General features: G+C 57.1%; 1 protein-coding gene across 2 annotated transcripts; it reads right to left on the bottom strand.

The window, feature by feature from the left end:
* Positions 1-5,296: 5,296 nt before the first annotated feature.
* NPR1 (natriuretic peptide receptor 1) lies at positions 5,297-18,229 on the bottom strand. 2 transcript variants are annotated; one of them, XM_019713318.2, is made up of 22 exons: positions 17,032-18,229; positions 16,144-16,343; positions 15,624-15,737; positions 15,128-15,263; positions 14,668-14,759; positions 13,794-13,929; positions 13,495-13,579; positions 12,591-12,711; positions 12,098-12,172; positions 11,881-11,958; positions 11,370-11,474; positions 11,053-11,124; positions 10,794-10,950; positions 10,380-10,535; positions 9,950-10,118; positions 9,152-9,298; positions 8,946-9,069; positions 8,752-8,820; positions 8,304-8,478; positions 8,102-8,200; positions 6,397-6,488; positions 5,297-6,243 (listed from the first exon to the last, which is right to left on the bottom strand). In XM_019713318.2, exons 1-22 carry the CDS (start codon positions 17,744-17,746, stop codon positions 6,187-6,189), a joined length of 3,174 nt encoding a protein of 1,057 aa, XP_019568877.2. In that variant the 5' UTR covers positions 17,747-18,229; the 3' UTR covers positions 5,297-6,186. The 2 variants fall into 2 exon arrangements, with proteins under 2 accessions (XP_019568877.2, XP_074175093.1); XM_074318992.1 differs by having other exon boundaries at positions 11,053-11,127; positions 17,032-18,059.

Genomic DNA, 18,229 nt, shown 5'->3' with positions numbered 1-18,229 from the left:
CCACAGAAAGTTCCTCCATCAAAGAACAATCCAGTGCCCAGTGATCCTGAGTGGGTTCGGGTTGTGACAATGGTGGAAACTCCCTGCCTCAGACAGAATGAATTAAAGAAAGGATTAGGGTAAAGACTAGAAAGCTAATGCTTATAAAATCTACAGAAAAGATAAAGCTGAGACTACCAGCTAGTAGACTGAATTATCAGATAGCATAGAAAAAGTTCTTGATGGGATAACAGAATTAACTAAATAACTAAATATAACCAGAAGACATTTATAGTGATACATGTGCTTATTTACATGACATGCCTAGGCCTTATTCCAGAAAGGATTGAAAGCAAATGGGGTTAAATGTGAGCTCCTGGAATTAATTTTTAAAAATTAGTGAAGTGGGATAGGCAAAGATTTCTTAGATAAATTGGACTTAGTTAAAATTAAGAACTGTCCATTTAAAGACTCCGTTAAGAGAGTAAAAGACAAGCCATGGACTGGGAGAAAATATTTATAATGTACATATCTAACAAAGGACATGTAACCAGTGTGTGTGTGTGTGTGTGTGTGTGTGTGTGTGTGTGTGTGTCTGTCTATCTATCTATCTATCTATCTACATAGAGAGAGAGATTGAGAGAGAAAAAACATAGTAATGTGTAAACTGGTAAATACAGTCAAAGGGTGCACAGTTCTTTAGACACTGTCACCAGCATTCTCTCTGCCCAAGCTTCAATAAAACTTTCCTCACTTTCCTACTTTTCTGAGTCTTGTGAATTCTTTCCCATTCTGCGAATGACCAGGGGTAATTCTACACCAATACAAGACATGGAAGTGACCTCTGTGTCAATTGATCGTTGAATGGATCAACCCAATCTGATACATTTGGATACTTGTCAGCTTTTTGAAATTTGTTGTAATTTATTTTCACATTCTAATATTTATTTCATACCTAATTTTGTATTCTTTTTCTTAAAGAGGACCCACCACACTGTATAAGCTTCAGGACTCACAAAACCTGATCCACCCTGGGTGGGGCCCAGCGGGAGACGGACACTGAGGAGATAGTAAACCGGTGTCATGGAGTTTTTAGATAGAAATACTGTGCTTTGTGTGACATAACCCTCCTCTTCCCCATCTCTTGTATGAAATCTTTAGTAAAATAGGTATTTTTCACTTTAGAATTTAACAGAGACCAGGATGGGAGAGGCTTGGATTCACAGCGGCAATGTGAGAGAAACTGTGTGAAAGTGAGGGGGGTGGAGGTGCTGTATGTGTGTCCACAAGTTCCACAATAGCCCATTGTGTGACAGAGGCAGGGAGGTGACAGGTACCTGCTCTTTGCTGTCCTCAGATGGCACCTGCACAGATTCTGCTCCAGATGTGGAAGCAGGTTGTCAAAGGGACATTGACATACTAGGGCGAACCCACAGGAGTTCACCCAGGATGAATGGTAAAGAGTTTGTAGTCAGATCTTGGAGAAATCTCTAAAGAAACTAGTGATGTTACGTTGTTGAGAGTCCAACAGGTGGGGGTGGGGGGTGGGATGGGGGGAGAGTGCAGCAGGCACTGCTGCTGGAAGAGAGCGGAGACTTGTGGGTAGCTAGAAGGGAAATCCTAGGACGAACAGAAGCGGTGAGAGGAGGACTGGCATTTCAATAAATGTAAAGGGAGTTTATATTAAACACTCAAATCAACCAATATACAATTCACATTGGAAATACGTTCATCAAATGTTAATATTTCAATGGCAGAATTTTAGGTGACTTTTATTTCTTCTCTGTACCTGTTTGTATAAGTGTGTGTCATTTCTAAAAAAACAATAAAGACATTAGTCTTTAAAAAAGTCTCTATTCAATATATCTGGTCTCCAAAGCCCCAATTCAGCTACTGAAATACCTCTTCCCTTGCTTCTTCTCTCGACTATCTCACAAGTGGGTTTAGTTCATCCTGAGCTTCACAATTTCTATAAAAACTCAGTTCAAAGCTCAGCAAAACAAAGATGCACCTTCCTTAGGTGGCAAGCCCCATTGTCGATAAACAGAACGATTCCCTCAAAAGGAATTCTACTGATGGAAATATCTCCATCTTCTTGTCAGGAAGAATATTCCAATTACAGCCAGTGAAAAATAGAATGGTCTGAGTTCTAAGTCCCTGAAAGTTTCCCAGTAGAACATGGAAGAATACACAGATATTTTAAAAAGATTTCGGCCCTGGATGGGCAGCTGGACGCACAACCTCTACTTTTTCTTCTTAAGATTTTTAGTTCTCAAGAGTACCTTTTATCAAGGGGTCTGAGCATGAGCTGCGTGTCACTTCCAACTTTTTTCCGAACAGCAGGAGCGCCTTATATGTAGCATTATGGTTGCATAATGGTCTTGATAACACTAGCAAATACTTATCTCGTTCTTAATGCCTGCCAGTCAGCATCCTAAGCATGTACTGGGAAGAATTGACTCACGTAATCCTCAAAGCGACCCTATGAGGTAGGTCTTCTGATCATTTCCATGTTACAGAGCAGAACACTGAGTCCTCGAGAAGTGGAGGGATTTGCCCAAGATTACGCGGATTACGAAGGGCACAGCTGAGATTTGCTTCCAGGCAGGCTGTCTCCAGAGTTAGCCTCTAAACCAACATCACACCGCCTCTCACTTGATAGAGGTTTGAAAGTGCTCCAGTTCTGAACACAGAGATCTCGGTGGTACCCTGGCCTGGCTCCGGCCTGCTGGGACTCGGGTGGGCTGAGGCAGGACAAGCTGACCTTGACCATGGGACATACCAGCAGCCAAGGTATGCCATGTGTGGGCCACATTTGAAAGCCCAAGGCAGAGAGTAATGGTGGATAGTTGCATCACGTGCAGAAGGGCTGCCACAGGGATCACCAGATGTACTTGATTGTGGAATCTTTGCTATGGGTATGTTCTTAAATGGCAACCAGCTCAGCCACTCACGGGTGGAGCAGTGTGTAATAGGGACCTGGGTGGGTGGGGGTGTTTCCTATCTGGACCCCCTCACTAAAGCTGGGGTTAGCAGCACAACCAAATGGGTTCCTGCCTCCCCACCTCTCCTCTTCCTGTGGTTTCCCCTTTCCCAGCATCCTTCCCTCTGCTTTGTGCGCCACCAGATTCATCAGCATCCTAACCCTTCATCTTGGCGATAAACACCTCGTCTGTAACCCTACTTGCCTTCCAACTCAACGAGATTAAATCTCCCTGGACAGCATTAGGTATTGTTTTTATGGTTAATTTATTTATTTTTATATTTTTACAGCTCTTGAAATTTAATTAAAAGATGACTTTCGGGCTGCAAAACGGGCCCCCGCTGCTAATTCGATTCCACGGATCTGTCCTGAAAGGAATAAATCATTTTTAAAAAATTATTACTAAATGTACTGCTATAATAAATAAATTATCCAAGCTCTTGACGTAGAAAAAAGAGGGGGTGAGGGAGGCTAGTTGTCTTCTTCCCTTAGCTCTTTTTCCAGGCCCGTCTTGTGCAAGGCTGGTTGGGCTGGGGTTCCCTCCACACTCGTCCACAGTGGGCCCTCCTACCCACAGCTGGGCCTCAGCTGGGCCCTCCTACCCTCAGCTGCCCGCCTGCCCCCACCTCCAAGGGTGTCACGTGGGCTGATGAGATAACGTATGTGAAAGCCTTTGTCAACTTCAAGGCACCATCGAATGCCAACGATGACTGTTGTTATTATTCCTATCATACTCCAGGGAAACCCCCGTTGACCCCCCCATGCCTCCCAGACCGACGAAGCAGGACAGCCGGGAAACTGCGAGGCCAGACTGCCCCTCCCGCGTGGGCGCGGCTCCTGGCGCAGACCCGGCTCCTCGACTTGCAGGGCAGGCGCGATGGCTGCCCTCGGACCCCGCCACCCCTCCGTAATGGCTTTCCCAGTTCTTCCTGGCTTCAGGGGCCTTCCTCCGGAAGGAAACCTCCTCAGGTCCAGTGAAAGTTCTCGAGCTGTGAAATCATCCAGTCCGAAGGCCTCTCCTCGAGCCCCTGGCCCAGCGCGCCTTCCCACCCCCTACCCTCCACCCCAGTCTCGGCTGCAGTGGAGCCGGGCTGCCCCGGAAGGATCTGACCCGCAATTTCCTGCAATTGTCTCACTGAAGCTCCCGCCCCCCTTCCCTACTTCGGGCCTCCCCTCCCCAAAGCCCCAGTCTGGCCAGGCCAGCCCCCAGCGCCATCTAACTGGCTAGGCCCCTCCGTTCACTTTGGCACACCCACTCTCTCCTGGGGGGCTCTCCAGTAGCCTTGGGAGGAAGAATGGGGGCCTGGGAGTCAACATGGCCACCAGGGTCCCCCAGGAAGGTGAGCGTGCTGTGGTTACCAGGGCAACCATCCCTGCCTTGGGCCTACCGAGTGCTATTCGGCTGAGGAGGGCGAGGACTTGACCAGGCCAGCTCCCTTTCTCAATAAATCAAATCTGACTGAGGCCAAAAACGGGGGACAGGGAGCACAGAACACCAGGAAGGGTCACTGGACAAGAGAGATCCCCCGATATCCTTTCTTCACCCCAGACCACCTCTTGCGCACCAGGGAGCACAGCCCAGAAGGCAGGCCTCCCAGCCGCCCACTCCTGCCCACTCCTACCTCGAGGTCCTACTGGGTGTGGACTCCAGGAAGAGGCTTGGGGAGGTGGGAGGAGGGGCTTGTCTGCACTTGATGGATGGCACTGAAGAAATGTCTGGCACTTTCTTTCCCCATGGGGGAGGTGAAGCTGTAGCCACCTCTCCCCCTCTGCATTCCTGCCTGCCTGCTCAGGAAGGGGGTGGGGTGGGCGGCTGGAGCGGGGACAGGACGGCCCTTTGCCCGGCTGGCTGAGAGTCATTTTGCAAAGATCACTCCCATTTGTCACCACTGGCATGGGAATGGAGGGGCGTGTGGACAATCACCAAATCTCAACTGAGGTGAAAAGGGATCCATATTTTCCCATCCTCATTCCTCCTTCTTGGCTCCCAGGCCTCCTAGGACGGGAGGTGCCAGAACTCTCCATTTGGTCCACACCCCCTTCCTGCTGTATGCCAGGCATTGGGTAATACAGCCATCCTCAAAGTGGGGCCACAGACCCTGGGGGTCCCCAAGACCCTCTCGGGATGGGTGAGGCCAAAATGTTCATCCTTCCACTAATACGTGATTTGCCTTATTTGCACTGAGGACACGAAAGCAATGGGGGTAAAACTGCTGGTGTCTTAACGTAAATCAAGGCAGCAGACCAGACTAGTCACTGCAAGCTTCATTACCACAGACTGGCAGTTAAAAAAAAAAGCCAGTTTCTCTTAAGAATGTCCTTGATAAAGCAGTGAAAGGTTATGAACATGATAAGTTTATTATATCAATCGTTACTTTAAATGAGTTAATAGGGCTTGTTTTAATTTGTAATGTGGTCTATAGCGATAGATACAACCCATAAACAAAAGCTCTTTGGGGCCCTCAGTAACTCTTAAGGGTGGAAATGAGTCGTTAGCCCAAAAGTGCCGGCACTGCTGGGGTGATTCCTAGGCTGTGACACTGGGTCCTTAGGGTTGAATGGGAATTGCAGCCCTTTCAGGTACCGCTTTCTCAGCTTGAGAAACTGTCTTATCTGACGTAGATGGTGGACACCATGGCTGTATCTCCCGGCAACCCTCTCTCCCTCCAGAAGAGACACTGTCACTGGAATCAAGATTTTAATGGTGTCCGTTCACAGGAGAAGCAAGGCGTACAGGCCTGCAGCCCCTGCGTGGCACCCTCTCCCCTGAGCACTGTATCCAGTGTTGGGTGGGGAGACACAGGGGGGTGTTTGTGCCCATGGGGGCCAAGCCAGATGTGGACTCCCTCACCCCCTAGATTCACCTCTACTCCCCTTTCCTATTCCCCCTAAGGTGGCTCGTCCCCCTCCCCATAAAGTCACAGTATAGCAAGGCTGAGGGAGGAGGGCCCAGGCATCCACACCCCAGCCTGGCCCGAGTCGGGGCAGACAGTGGGTTTGTGGGCCTACATGTGTGCCCCGGTCCTGAGCGCCTCATCTCCCCCACACCAGTCCTCTTTCAGAGGTAACAGGTGGTGTGTCCACTGAGGTCAGCACACCTGACCTGCTCAAACCACTTCCCCGAATCTTTGGCAATGGGGGGGCTGCTGGGGGTGAGGCGGAGGCCTGGCACCTCTGGCACCGGGAAGGGAGGTGCGGAAGGCCAGGAAGGGACGCGGTCAGCCTCAGGTGCTGTTGTCCCGCTCCCCCAGGAGCCAGTAGGTGCGAACTCTGCCTTTGCCCTGGAAGGAAAAGAAGAGGAAGTTGGCATGGGAGCAGAACGCCCACTTTCCCAAATGATGGGAGTGGGGTTGGCTGCTTGAGGAGGGGCCTGGGGGAAGGGAACCCCCTCTGGGGCCCCAAGGGGTGGTGAGGGCAGGGGCTTCCTTCTCTACCTTCATTTCTACATCCCCTCGAAGCTCCAGCTCGAATTCACCAAACTCTTCCAGGACGGCCTTGGTCTCAGAAGACAAGTGGATCTTCAGGGCTGAGTAGGACAGGGAAGAAGAAAGGAAGGTGAGGGATGCAAGAGAAGGGAGCAGGGGAAATCTGGGACTGTGAGGGTAGAAAAACGCTCTCCCTTCCTCCTTTTGGCCCAGGAAGCCTCCTAATTCAGAGTCCAACCCCTTCCACGTGGTATTTGACCATACTAGCCCCTCCCTTCGAACTCGAAAGCTGTGCCCTCCATCCTGGTAGAGCTATTTCAACTTACATGAATTCAAACTAAGTACAGTTAAAAATCCGGTGCCTCAGTGACACGACCCCATTTCCAGTGATCAATAGCCTCCTGTGACAGAGGCTACCACACTGGACAGCACAGATGACCGGATATTCCCATCGCTGCGGGAAGTTCTGTTGGACAGCACTCGAGAGCGTGTCACCAGGCTTTAGACAGACAGTGTGGCACAGCGGTGAGGGGCTCAGACTGGATCCTGCTCTGCCTAGTACGAACCACAGCTTGGGCACTGGCGTAGGGCAGTCACGTACCCTCTCTGTGCCTTGTTTTCCTAGCCTGTAGAATGCTGATAGCGACAGTGCCCATCTCAGTCCGGCACGCGGGAAGCATTCCATCAGTGGTGGCTGTCACTGTAACTTAACTCACTGCCCTCATTTTCTGGCCTTGGGAGTGGGGGGTGGGGGTGGATCTCAGACCCAGGCCTCTTGACTCCTGACCAGGTGGCCCCACTCCCCTCCACTGACCTCCCTCTGAACTTGTCCCCACCTCTCCTGGGGTCTGCAGCACAGTGGCCTTGCTCTGTCATTGAGCATGTTTCTGAGAACATGCTCCTTGAGGACTGGACCTCAGTGAGGGGTTTTCTCCTACCCCGATGGCCCCAAACAGTGCCCAGGGAATCTGCTGAACCAGAGCCCTTCTCCTGCCATGAGGCTTGGATGGGCTCTGCATGGCCCCTCAGCTAACTGGGGGTCTGGGACGCTTTTGTGCCCCAGGGCCTGGCTCTTGGTAGTAGCTCAGTAAATGTTCACTGGATTGAATTGTGTTGAACACAGCAGAAGGGTGGGAGAGCAACAGGAAGTAAGGCCAAGGGAAGAGGTGGGAGCAAGTGTTTATTAAGTCCCTACTGTGTGCCAGGGGCTGTGCTAGGTTGTTTACAACCTGAGAGAGGCACCACCTTGCAGATAAACAGCAGAGGCTCAGACAACTTGAATGAAAATTATGTGCTCCTCATATAATTGGGCTTTCTCACAGCAGTGAGATAGATACTTCGTTTCGCTTGTGCAGGTGAGGCTCAGGGAGGTGTAGCAAATTGACACCCCACTGGGTCAGCATTAGAGCTGAGAGTCACGCCCTTTCCACAGCCAAGAGGAGCACAGGGGCCCAAAAAGTGGACTTCCTGCTGGGAACTGGTGACCATTGCCCTGGGAAGACTTTCCAAACATCTGTCAAGAGAAGGCAGCTAGGGTCTGAGTCAATGATTAGATTCAAGGCGATCTGGCAAGGTTGAACGCTTAGGAGCAGGAGCCTGGGAGGGGAGAGGGCTAGGAGCTGGGACAGGTGCTGCACAGACACAAACGGGCCTTGGGAGCTTTGGGCTCCGGCTACTGTGCCCTCCCATCCCGTCTAGGGAGCGGCCACCATACCTTCCCCATTAGACTCCATTCTCGAGGCGGTGTTGACTGTGTCCCCAAAGAGACAGTAGCGGGGCATCTTCAGCCCTACCACACCGGCACACACAGGTCCTGGAGGGGCGGGAGGTGGGACCTGAGGCCGGTGGGAGGGGCCAAGCCTCCTCTCCTCGGCTCCAGCCTTGCGGAGCCCCTCCCCGCGCCGTCGGCGCCGCACCTGTGTGGATGCCAATGCGCAGGCGCAGCTGCTCCTGCGGCCGGTGGCGGATGCGGAAAGAGCGCACCGCGTCCAGCAGCGCCAGGGCCATGCGGGCCACCTCGCGGGCGTGCAGCCGCCCGTTCCGCACGGGGAGCCCCGACACCACCATGTAGGCGTCGCCGATCGTCTCCACCTGTGAGGGCGGCGAGAGCTGGAACTTTGTCTTTCCTGTACCGCCCCCAACACCTGTGCAATGTCATTCTGTCCCCCCATCCGCTTGCCGCTGTCTCTCCTCACGTCCCATCCCCTGCGCGGTTTCTCTGCCTGCTCGGTCTCCCTTGACACGGTCTCTGTCCATGTCCCTTGGTCTCCTTTCCTAAAGATTCTATGTCATTCTGCCCTGCACCTTCGTCTGACCCTGTCCTGGAGTCTGTCTGTCCCTTCGCATCCCCATTTCCATCCTCACCTTGTACACGTCGAAGTTGTCTATAACAGCATCAAAGCACGTGTACAGGTCATTGAGTAGGGTCACCACCTGGAAGGGAAGAGAGCCAAAGGGGCAGGGAGTTAGGGACCCCCCCTGGGCTTGGGTGGGAAAAGTGGAGATGCTAAGCCAAGCACACCTGCCTGAGCTTCACCTGCGGCTGCGCCCCGACTCACCTGCATGGGCGTGCTCTCCGCCGACAGGGCTGTGAAACCCACAATGTCACTGAAGTAGATAGTAACACTGTCAAAGGCTTCGGCCTGGACCGTCTCCCCACGCTTCAGCTGCTCAGCCACTGAGCTGAGGGGTCAGGGGTCAGAGGGTGAGGTGGGGCCGCACGGGGCATGAGGCAGGCCGGGCAGGCAGGGGCAGACGCACTCACTGAGGCAGAATCTGGTAGAGCAGGGCCTCGGCCTTGCGCTTCTCCTCCAGGTAGGCCTGGGTGCGCTCCTCGACCAGCTCCTCCAGGTTGTTGGCGTACTGCTCCATGCGGGACAGCAGGTTGTCCAGGATGTTGGTGCTGTGCTCCCTGGGGGGGGGAGGGCGTGAGAAGGGCAGCGCACCCCGCGCACCCAGGCGGAAGGTCAGCCCCCCAGCTGCCCTGGGGACCCTAGAGAAGGTCGTGTTGGGGGCACAGCAGGATGGGGTGGCAGGGGAAAGGGTAGCAGGAAAGTTGGGTGCACCTCCCAGACATCACTGCGAAGCCCAAATCTTCCCGCATCCTGGCTCTTTAGTTCAACTTGGTTGAACACGGTAAGTTGGGAGGAGGCTCAAAGGGACAGGGATCAACTGAGAACAGCGGGAGGGAGGCTGGCGGGGTGTGTGGAGGCCCTGGGCCTCAGGGGGACTCATGGGGTGGGGGCTCAAAGAGGGGGAGCCCCTGTGGGAGGCAGAGAGGCGGGAGGGGAGGAGGCCCCATTGACTGCACACCACTGAAGTCGTGGGGGGCTGGGCAGGGAGGGTGTGGGGTGGCAGGGTTGGTGGAGGAGAGGGTTATGCTATGTAGGGGGTTGCGGGGACATCTGGGTGGCATGCTAGTCCCAAAGGGGACTGTGAGCCTGGTGGCTGCAGTAGGCTCGGTAAGGGGGACTGTCAGTGGCTCCCTCTGCCACTGCCACATGAGACTTAAGGGGGGCATGCGGTGGTGGAGGGGCAGGGGAGGCTGGGGGGCTCCAGCCACCTGTTAAACCTGCGCAGCACCAGGCGGATCTGCTGGAAGGGCGGCCGCTCCTGGGGGTCCTCTGCCCAGCACCACTGCATCAGGTGGCCCAGGTCCTCCAGGTGATTCTGCAAGGCCACGGAGGGCCGGAAGGGGGGCTGCTCACCCCGCGTCACGCGCTCGATGATCTCTGTGTGGTGGGGAGAGGGGCTGAGGGTCACAGTCAGCCAAGGGCCTGAGAGCCAGGGTGGGGAGCCCAGGACCAGCACGGGGCAGGCGGGCCCCGCAGGGAACTGGGCCAGTCACGTGTCAGGACCACTGGCCGCAAGGGAGCCGTGGGTGGGGGCTGAGCTTCCCACAAGGAAGGTGTGGCATTTCCACGGGTCCCGCTCTCTGGGGATGGGGTTAGTTGAGACTGTGGTGCGGCGAGGGGACAACATGGCCCTCTCACCTTTGGGGCTGAGGTCCAACCCTTCCACGTGGAAGACGCCACACCTCAGGGCAATCTCCTGAAGGATAATCCCAAAGCTGTACACGTCCCCAGCCTGGGAGCCCCGGGCAGGGGGCGAGGCCATCCGAAGGAGCTCAGGGGCTGTCCACAGCTTCTCTGCGGGGCAGAGGTCGGGAGTCACAGGGTGAAGGGCCCAGAGCTAAAGGATGTGGCTAGAAGATGTGACGGGCACAGAACTGGAGACAACCACACTGCGTGGTAGAGCTGGAAGAGGCCTGGAGACCCCTTCATCTGCATCCCCATTCTACTGATGAATAAACTGAGTCAGGAAAGGTGCACCCAAGCCCACAGAGGCCAGGCATGGATTGGTTTCCCGGCTGGGCTGGGCTGGGGGCAGGGTGGGTCTGGGCTCACTGGCGTAGAGGGTGTGTCCTTGCTCTGTCTCGGGGTTCCTGAAGCTCTCCAGCCCATAATCAGTGATCTTGAGTACAAAGCGCCCATCGACCACGCAGTTGGATGACTTGAGGTTCCCATGGGAGCAAATGGCCCCGTTGTGTAGAAACAGCATACCCTGGGGAATGTGGGAGTCAGGGGATTGGCCATGAGAGGGCCCTCCGATTCCGGCCAGAGGAGAAGCACGCCTACGCCCCACGCATGGCTCTCCTGGACATACCTTAACGATGTCATTGGTCAGGGAATACCGGAACATCCAGTCCAGATTGATGCTTTCATTCTCCAGAATGTCCTGCTGGGCGCTGAGAGTCAGACATGTGCCCTGCAGTCCCCCGAGGAGGAGTGCAGGGGTCCTACTGCCAGAAACCGGCAGACCAGGACAAAGCTTTGGATTTACTCTAAAGCCACCGCGCTCGCCCCACACAGGCCACATAAAGGTCAGGAAGAGGGAGAGGCTTGCCTGGGTCAGACAGCCAGGCAGGGTCAGAGTCAGGGCTAGACCCAGGCAGGTTTCCTGACACCCGTTTGTCCCCTCACCTGTAGGCTCCCACGGGGACAGTACTCTGTGAGGATACAGATGTTGGGGGGATCGGTGCAGGCACCCACAAACCTGGTCAGGTGTTCATTCTGCACGTCCCGCATCTGTAGGTGGGAGCCAGTGTCAGGAGCCTGGCAGAGACCTCACTACTCACCAAGTGGTCCCCCTCCCTCAGGGACCCCCGCACTCTCCTTATTCCCTATTCATTCTCCATAAGCATTCTAGGACCTTTCCTGGTGATTCCCACCCACGTCCTTTGGCCCACCTTCCCCCAGAATCTGTTCCCTGCTCCCTCTGCCTCCTAAGCCCTCCATCGCCGGGGGCATCGAGGATGGACCCTGGAGGACCTTCCTGCAGGATATATCTCCAGTCTTCCCCCCCTCACCTGTGCGCCCCTCCTCCCACCCACAATATGCAAGGGCCCATCCCAGGGTAACCAGTTCTGGTGGCCAACCCTCTGTGTCCCCCCAGGACCCCTTGGCAGGCCACTGCCTCACTCCCCAACATTACATGCTTCAGTTCAAAGAGGACTTTTCTTGTCAGCTCAATGCGTTTGCGGTTCACACGTTTCACAGCCACGAGGTTGCCCTGGGCAAGGAATGGAGCCGGTCACTGTGAGGAGACAGCCCAGTGCCCAGGGGACTCCAGCTGCTCCTGACCCCCCACCCCTGACTCCCAGATCCTCTCCAGTCTGTCAGAACACACCTGCCCAGGTCCCTATGCCCACCTTATAATACGCTGTCTTGGCGAAGACCTGGAACTGGCCCTCTGTGGTGAGCAGGGAGCCATAATTGGAGCCTCTCTGAAGGAGAACAGGAGGGATGGTCAGCCCAGGGGCCCCACGTGAGCCCAGCTCTCCCTCCTGCTGCTCTGAGCTCTGGTCCTCACTACCTGCCTTCTCTCTCTGTCATCCTGCCTCTCGTTCCGCACCATGAAACCCTCTCATTTACTTTTTGTTGTTGTTGTTTTAAATGTAGTTTCTCATATACTATCTTCAACCTTTGAAAGAGCCCTGAGGGAGGCTGTATAGATGTAACCACTATCTGAGGTCGGCTCAGAGAAGGGCGGTGACTCGCCCAAGGTCACGCAGCAAGTGAAGGCAGAGCTGGGACTAGAACCCTGCTCCCTGCTCCTTGTTATAAGAACACACTCCCCGGCAGGCACTGCCCCCTCCCCCGTCCCCCGCTCTCCCCCATACCCCCCAACACCAGTGTCCTTACCCCACTCAAGGTCAGCCGGCTGCCCGCACTCCGCAGGTGTCTCTCCAGGCTGGTCGGCTGCAGGTCCTCCCAGCGCACCCGCCACAGCTCCGAGGCCAGTTCCTTCTCCAGCTGCATCTTCCTGGGGCATGAAACCTACGTCTGAGCAGGTCTGCGCCCCTGACCAGGCCAGGGGTGCTGTGCCCGCAGCCCCTTCTGGGAACCCTGGGACCACTGCTTGTGCTGAGACAGCCCCACTGCAGATGGGGGACTGTCCCCTGCGTTGAGAGTCAGGCGGCTTGGGTGAAATCCTGCCTCCCTGGGACCTTGGGGTAGTTACTTCATTTTGCTGAGTCTCACGTCTTCATGTCCAATGTCCTCATTTGGAAACTGGGGACCTCAGTATTTATTTTAAACCATTGTTATAAGAATACACTTATAAGAAAAGAAATGCTGTGCGTGGAGGTGCCTGCACGTGGTCTACGCTCGACCAGCCCTGATTTTCTCCCCTCCCTCCTTCCTTCCCTGTGTCGGTAACTTTTGCACTTTCGTTTCAGCCCCACTGGAAGGCAGGAACGGGCTCCTTTGTCTCTCTGGAGGGCTCTCCATCCTGCTCAGCTAACGGGCCCAGCCCCAAGGGGTCTGAATGAACCATTGCTCCCATCCAGTTGGCAGAAGTAGGAAGGAAGGATGAGCCAGCCCACTGCCAACCCACAGCCCCGTGATGCTACTCCCCCAAGCGCTCTGCTCCTCTGGTCCCCACGCCCCGTTTCCTCCTCCTCTCTTCCCTGGTTCCTAAGGCTTTTGAGGCTCTTGTCCCCCATCTCCCTTGGCCTTGCCTCAGCTGTCCCCTCCCCCCTTCTCCCTTCCCCGCTGTTGGTTCTCCAGGTGTCCCCGCCTCACTCACCCTCACCCGAAGGCTCACCTGTAGATGAAGATGGAAACGATGAGAATGCTGAGCAGGGAGACGCTGCCCACCAACGCCAGCGCCTCGAGGACGGAGAAGTGGGCTGTGGGAGAGAGTTCGAGTTGCAGCAAGAGACATTTTGGTTAGACAGCAGGAGGGAGAACCTTCTCACAGTCCACCAGTGAACTAGGATGATGGACAAAGGGAAGACAAGGGCAGGAGGAGGGAGTCTCTCTGGAAGATTCTCAGTGCGGGACAGGAGAACCTATCTGACGCCCCATGGGTGGATGGAGGCCTGGATGGCAGGGGGCAGGCACCTTGGTTGCAGTCTGGGTGCTCGTTGTCAAAGCCGCATTTGGGGATGTCAGGAGGCGGGTACCCCAGGGGCCAGTTCAGTGTCCGTCCTGACACAGCCTCCAGCTCTTGAGAAGCCCCATTGTAGTTCAGCACGACCTGTGGGAGGAGGGCGGCAGTGGGGGCAAGGCAAGGCCTGTTGGGGTCCTCCTGTCCAGTGGAGCAGTCCTGCCTCCTACCTGCCCCACCTACCCGTCTCTGCTTCCAGGGCCCACATGTGGGCTGTCAACTATTTACCAAGCCCCTGCTGTGAGTGGATACAGACCTCATACCCATGCCCCATGTCATCAGAGTGGGAAAACTTGAAAACTCCTCAAGGGGAAAAAAAAATCCACATGGAAAAAACTCCATATAGAACCCAGCCCTGCCCTCAGGGAGTTTATACTCTTGGGCTGAAGTGGATAGAAAACAGGAAAAGGCAGTGTTCTCCGTCCACATTCCCGGGGCCTAATCCGTGTACCCCTCCTCCAGGAAGCCTTCCCTGGATCATCTGCTCCTTGGCGCCTGTGCTCAGCCGCTTCCTGTTCCTGATTGCAGTTACACGCATAATGTGCGTCCATCTGGGCCCTCGGTTGCCCTGTCTCTGCTGGGATGCATCCTGCCTACCTTAGGAGACACCGGACTTCCTGAGGCTGAGCTGTGCTCTTTTCTCAGTCATGGGGTTCCCTAAGGATACTGCCTGTTAGTCCCTATGGTCTGGTTGGTCCCCCAGACAGGAGTGGGTCTCTTTTATCCAGGGGTCTCCGTAAGATAAGTGACCAAGCACGGTAGGGTGAGCACAGAACAGACAGAGGCCCAGGCTGTGGGGGAGCACTGCCTTCTGGGGCACAGCCTTACCCTGAAGGTGGCAGTCCCAGGGTCCATATCCCAGAGGGAGAAGTCGGTCTCTCGGTCTCCATTGCTGTCTATTTTCAGGTATCCTGTCACACCTGGAGGCATGGAGGAAGGTGGCTGTGTTTTGAGGGAGTGGAAGGAGGTTCAGGGACAACCCCCCACCTCATCTCCATCCCTTGATCGTGGCTGCCTTGCCCATTCCATATGGAATGATAATAAAAGGGACAGACACTTCAGCAGCAGGAATGATGGGGGTTGGACACTTCGAAGGACTTCTCGAGGGAGCTCGGGAGAAGGGAGGGGCAGCTGGGCCTAAAGGAAGTTGTGGTGGCTCCTTGTAGAAGAGAGGAAAGGACTGGCGTGGGCCGTGGGCGAGCCCTGTGCGGCAGGACAAGAGGCTCCTCATGGCCTCCTGCTTGGGGCATCCCAAGGCGGCCCATTCTTGTCACCTCCAGGCCCTGACCTTGGAAGCTCCGGTTCCACATCCGCTGCGTGATTCCCTCCCCGTCGGTGACCGTTCCCCCATGTGCCAGAGTCTCCGTCACTGCCTGGATATAGAGCAGGAGCCCGTCGTGGAAGGATGCTGGGATGATATTCACCTGCAGGGGCGAACAGAGCCTGGCTGGGGTGGGACACGTGAAGGGCACAGTGGGCGCGGTGGGGAAGGGAATGGAGGTGCTGGAAGCCGGGAGGAAGAGGATGGGAGACACTGCCTGACGGATTTTACTACTAATGAGATGCCTCCGCCTTTGCCACCGCTTCTGAATCGCGTGAGGCAGGTAGGCAGGACAAAGCACCCCCATGTTACTGATGAGGACGTGAGGTTCAGAGGTTGAATAACTTGTTAACCCCCCCCCCCCCAGAAACAATGGGAAGGGAAACCTGGGACTACTGGGATGGCAGAGGGCCATGGAGAAGGGGCTGGAGGCCCACTGGAGGGTCCCAGGACCTGCTCCTACCAGGCCATCCTCCACGGTGAAGTTGAACTGCTCACGGGCCACACGCTTCAGCTGCTGCAGGAACTGCAAGTACTCGGGGTTGTCTGGCTCTTTATACGTAATGATTTTGGCAGCCTGAGGAGGGGTCAGTAGGCACGGGTGAGCTGGGGGCTGACCTGTTCTCCCAGGACCCTGGGACCCACTCCCGGAGCGGCAGCTCTGCTTAGCTCAAGGTCACACTGGACCCTACGCCCGCCCCGTGAGGTGATGCCTGCTCTAACGCAGGAGAGCCAATGGGACGGCTTCTCCAAGTCCTGTCGGTCTGCAGGACTCGCACCTCCTTCCACCGCAAGGCCATTCCCAAATCTTTTTTGCTTCCTGGCTCTGAGTCCCCGGCCCCCTGTCCTTTGTCATCCAACTCCCTGGAGCATCAAGAACCTCTTTTTTGGGGATCCTTTTAGACACCGAGGCACCCACTGCCCAGACACTACGTGCCACCAGCTGGGAGTCCCACAGCCCAGCTTCCCACCTGGACACTCACCTGAAAGGCCTGGTGGGCTCTGACATCCTGCCCGTCCCCTCTCTCCCAAGGCCTGTGGGGGTCAAGGCCATGTGCACCTTGCAGGCTTTGCCCGAAGAGGTCCAGGTGGAAGAAAACATAGTCCCCCCCACTCAGGCCGGCTTCCACGGCCATGAGCATCAGAGTTCTGAAGGCGTCTGGGGAGCTGCAGACGTAGATAACTGGGGAGGAAGAGGACAGTCAGACAGCCGCCGAGGTCCCGGGGGCAGGGGGTACTCTTCCGGTGGAGAAGCTGGGGCTTCCAGGGGGACGTTCTGAGACCCTGGGGTAGTTCAGTGAACTTCTGTCTCAGTCCAGGCTGTGGCAGGCGAAAGAGGGCGATGGGTGGGAGGCGGAGGTGGGAGGCGAGAAGGAGCAGAGATCGGGACAGTGGGAACAGCAGAGCCGAAGGTGGGGATGGTGGGGTCAGGAGGGGTGGAGGAGGGAGAGGAGGGCCAGCTGGAGAGGGGACTGGAGAGAAGCGCGTGTGTGGGAGTAAGTGGAGGAAGAGATGGAGGAGGGGAGGAGGCCGTTGGGAAGAGACAGAAAATGGGCGAGAAAACAGGGATGGGAGCTAAGCCAGGACCTACTAAGTGCCAGGGCGGCAGCAGGCATCCCCCCCTCCTGTTAACTCCGGAAGAACCGGTGGGCAGGTGGTGGGGCAGTCGGGGAGGTGAGGAGACAGGGAGCGTGGGAACGACAAGAGGGGGATGGAGAAAGAGAGGGAAATAGCAACTCAGAGGTGGGACGGGCCGAGGAGGCTGAGACCGGAGTGAGGAGCCGCGAGGAGGAGGAGGAGGAGGCAGGCAGGCGGGAGCAGAGAGGGCTGCAGGCGCTGGGGCGCCGCGGCGGCCCCGGGGGCGCTGTCACCTCGGCCCTTGTGCTGCACCGTCTGCAGAAGCTTGGCGTAGTGGTCGAGGTCGCCCTCGGCGAACTCCATGTGCTCCACCGTGATGTTGAGGTGGCTGCGGAGCCGCAAGAACAGCCCCTCCACGACGAAGAAGCAGGGCTGGTCGTCGCCCGGCCGGTAGCCGTAGAGCACGAGCGCGCGGTGCTCCCAGCCCAGCCGTCGGTGCAGCGTCGCCACGCAGTCGCCCAGCTTGGCGTAGGTGGGCCCGGCGCGGGTGGTCAGCGCGTACTCGTCCTTGGCCCCGAAGCCCTGCGCCGGGGCGCCGGCCGTCAGCAGGGGCACCCGCCAGTGCGCGGTGAAGCGCCCCACCGGGGCGGCGGCGTACACGCAGCCGGGGCCCAGGAACACCGCCGGCTGGTGCTCAAACTTGAGATCCACGGCGGTCAGCGGCGCGGCGGTGTCGGAGCAGACGCCCCGCGCGTCCTCGCTGCTGCCCAGCACCGTGCGGACCGTCCAGCCCGGCAGCAAGTCGGGCCGAGCCTTCACCCCGGCCAGGGCCAGTGCCACGGCCGGGCCCACGCGCGCCCACGACCACGGATACGACGTGTTGACCAGCGGCAGCAGCACGGCCACCGTCAGGTTGCTCGCGTGGCTGCCCGGGAGCAGTAACAGCAGCGGCGGCAGAAGCAGCGGCAGGAGCCGGCGGGCGCCGGTGGGGTCCGCGGGGCGCTGCATGACCTCAGCGGGCACCGGGGCAGGCAGGCGCTCCCACCATGGCCTCCGCCGTCCGCTCGGGCTCAGGGCGCGCCCCGGTGGGAGGGGGGCGGAGCGGGGCGGGGGCGCCCACCCGGGAACCCGCTGTCCACTCCAGCTGCGACGGTCACGGCCCGGAGCGCTCGGGGCGCGCGGCGGGAGGGAGGGCGGGCGGACCCCCGGCTGGGCGCGCGCAGGCGGGGTGCGCCGAGGGCTCTGCGGAGCAGGTGGGCGCGAGAAGGGGAGCGCGGCAGCCCAGGGGACCCGAGTGAGCGAGAACGTGTGCGTGTGCGTGTGTTAGGAGGGAGAAAGAGAGAGCGCTTGCTCGCGCTGCGGGGAGAAGGTGGGAGAGGGCGCGAGGGAGGGAAAGGGGAGCGAGCGTCGTGAGTGCGGGAGCGCTGCCCCAGCGAGTGAGCCAGAAGCGGCGTCCGGCCGGCCCAAGTCTCCGGCGGCCCGGGGGGAACT

The sequence above is a fragment of the Rhinolophus sinicus genome, linkage group LG14, assembly GCF_036562045.2.
Source record: "Rhinolophus sinicus isolate RSC01 linkage group LG14, ASM3656204v1, whole genome shotgun sequence".
In the NCBI taxonomy this organism is placed as follows: domain Eukaryota; kingdom Metazoa; phylum Chordata; class Mammalia; order Chiroptera; family Rhinolophidae; genus Rhinolophus; species Rhinolophus sinicus.
This window is presented reverse-complemented; position numbering and strand designations above follow the sequence as displayed.

Coding starts and splice junctions, on each gene's coding strand:
- NPR1 (XM_074318992.1), bottom strand. CDS start 17,746: ATGCAGCGCCCCGCGGACCCCACCGGCGCCCGCCGGCTCCTGCCGCTG. Junction 12,712..13,494: donor GTTTCCATCTTCATCTACAG/GTGAGCCTTCGG, acceptor TTCATGCCCCAG/GAAGATGCAGCTGGAGAAGG. Junction 10,536..10,793: donor AGGACACACCCTCTACGCCA/GTGAGCCCAGAC, acceptor TCTGCCCCGCAG/AGAAGCTGTGGACAGCCCCT.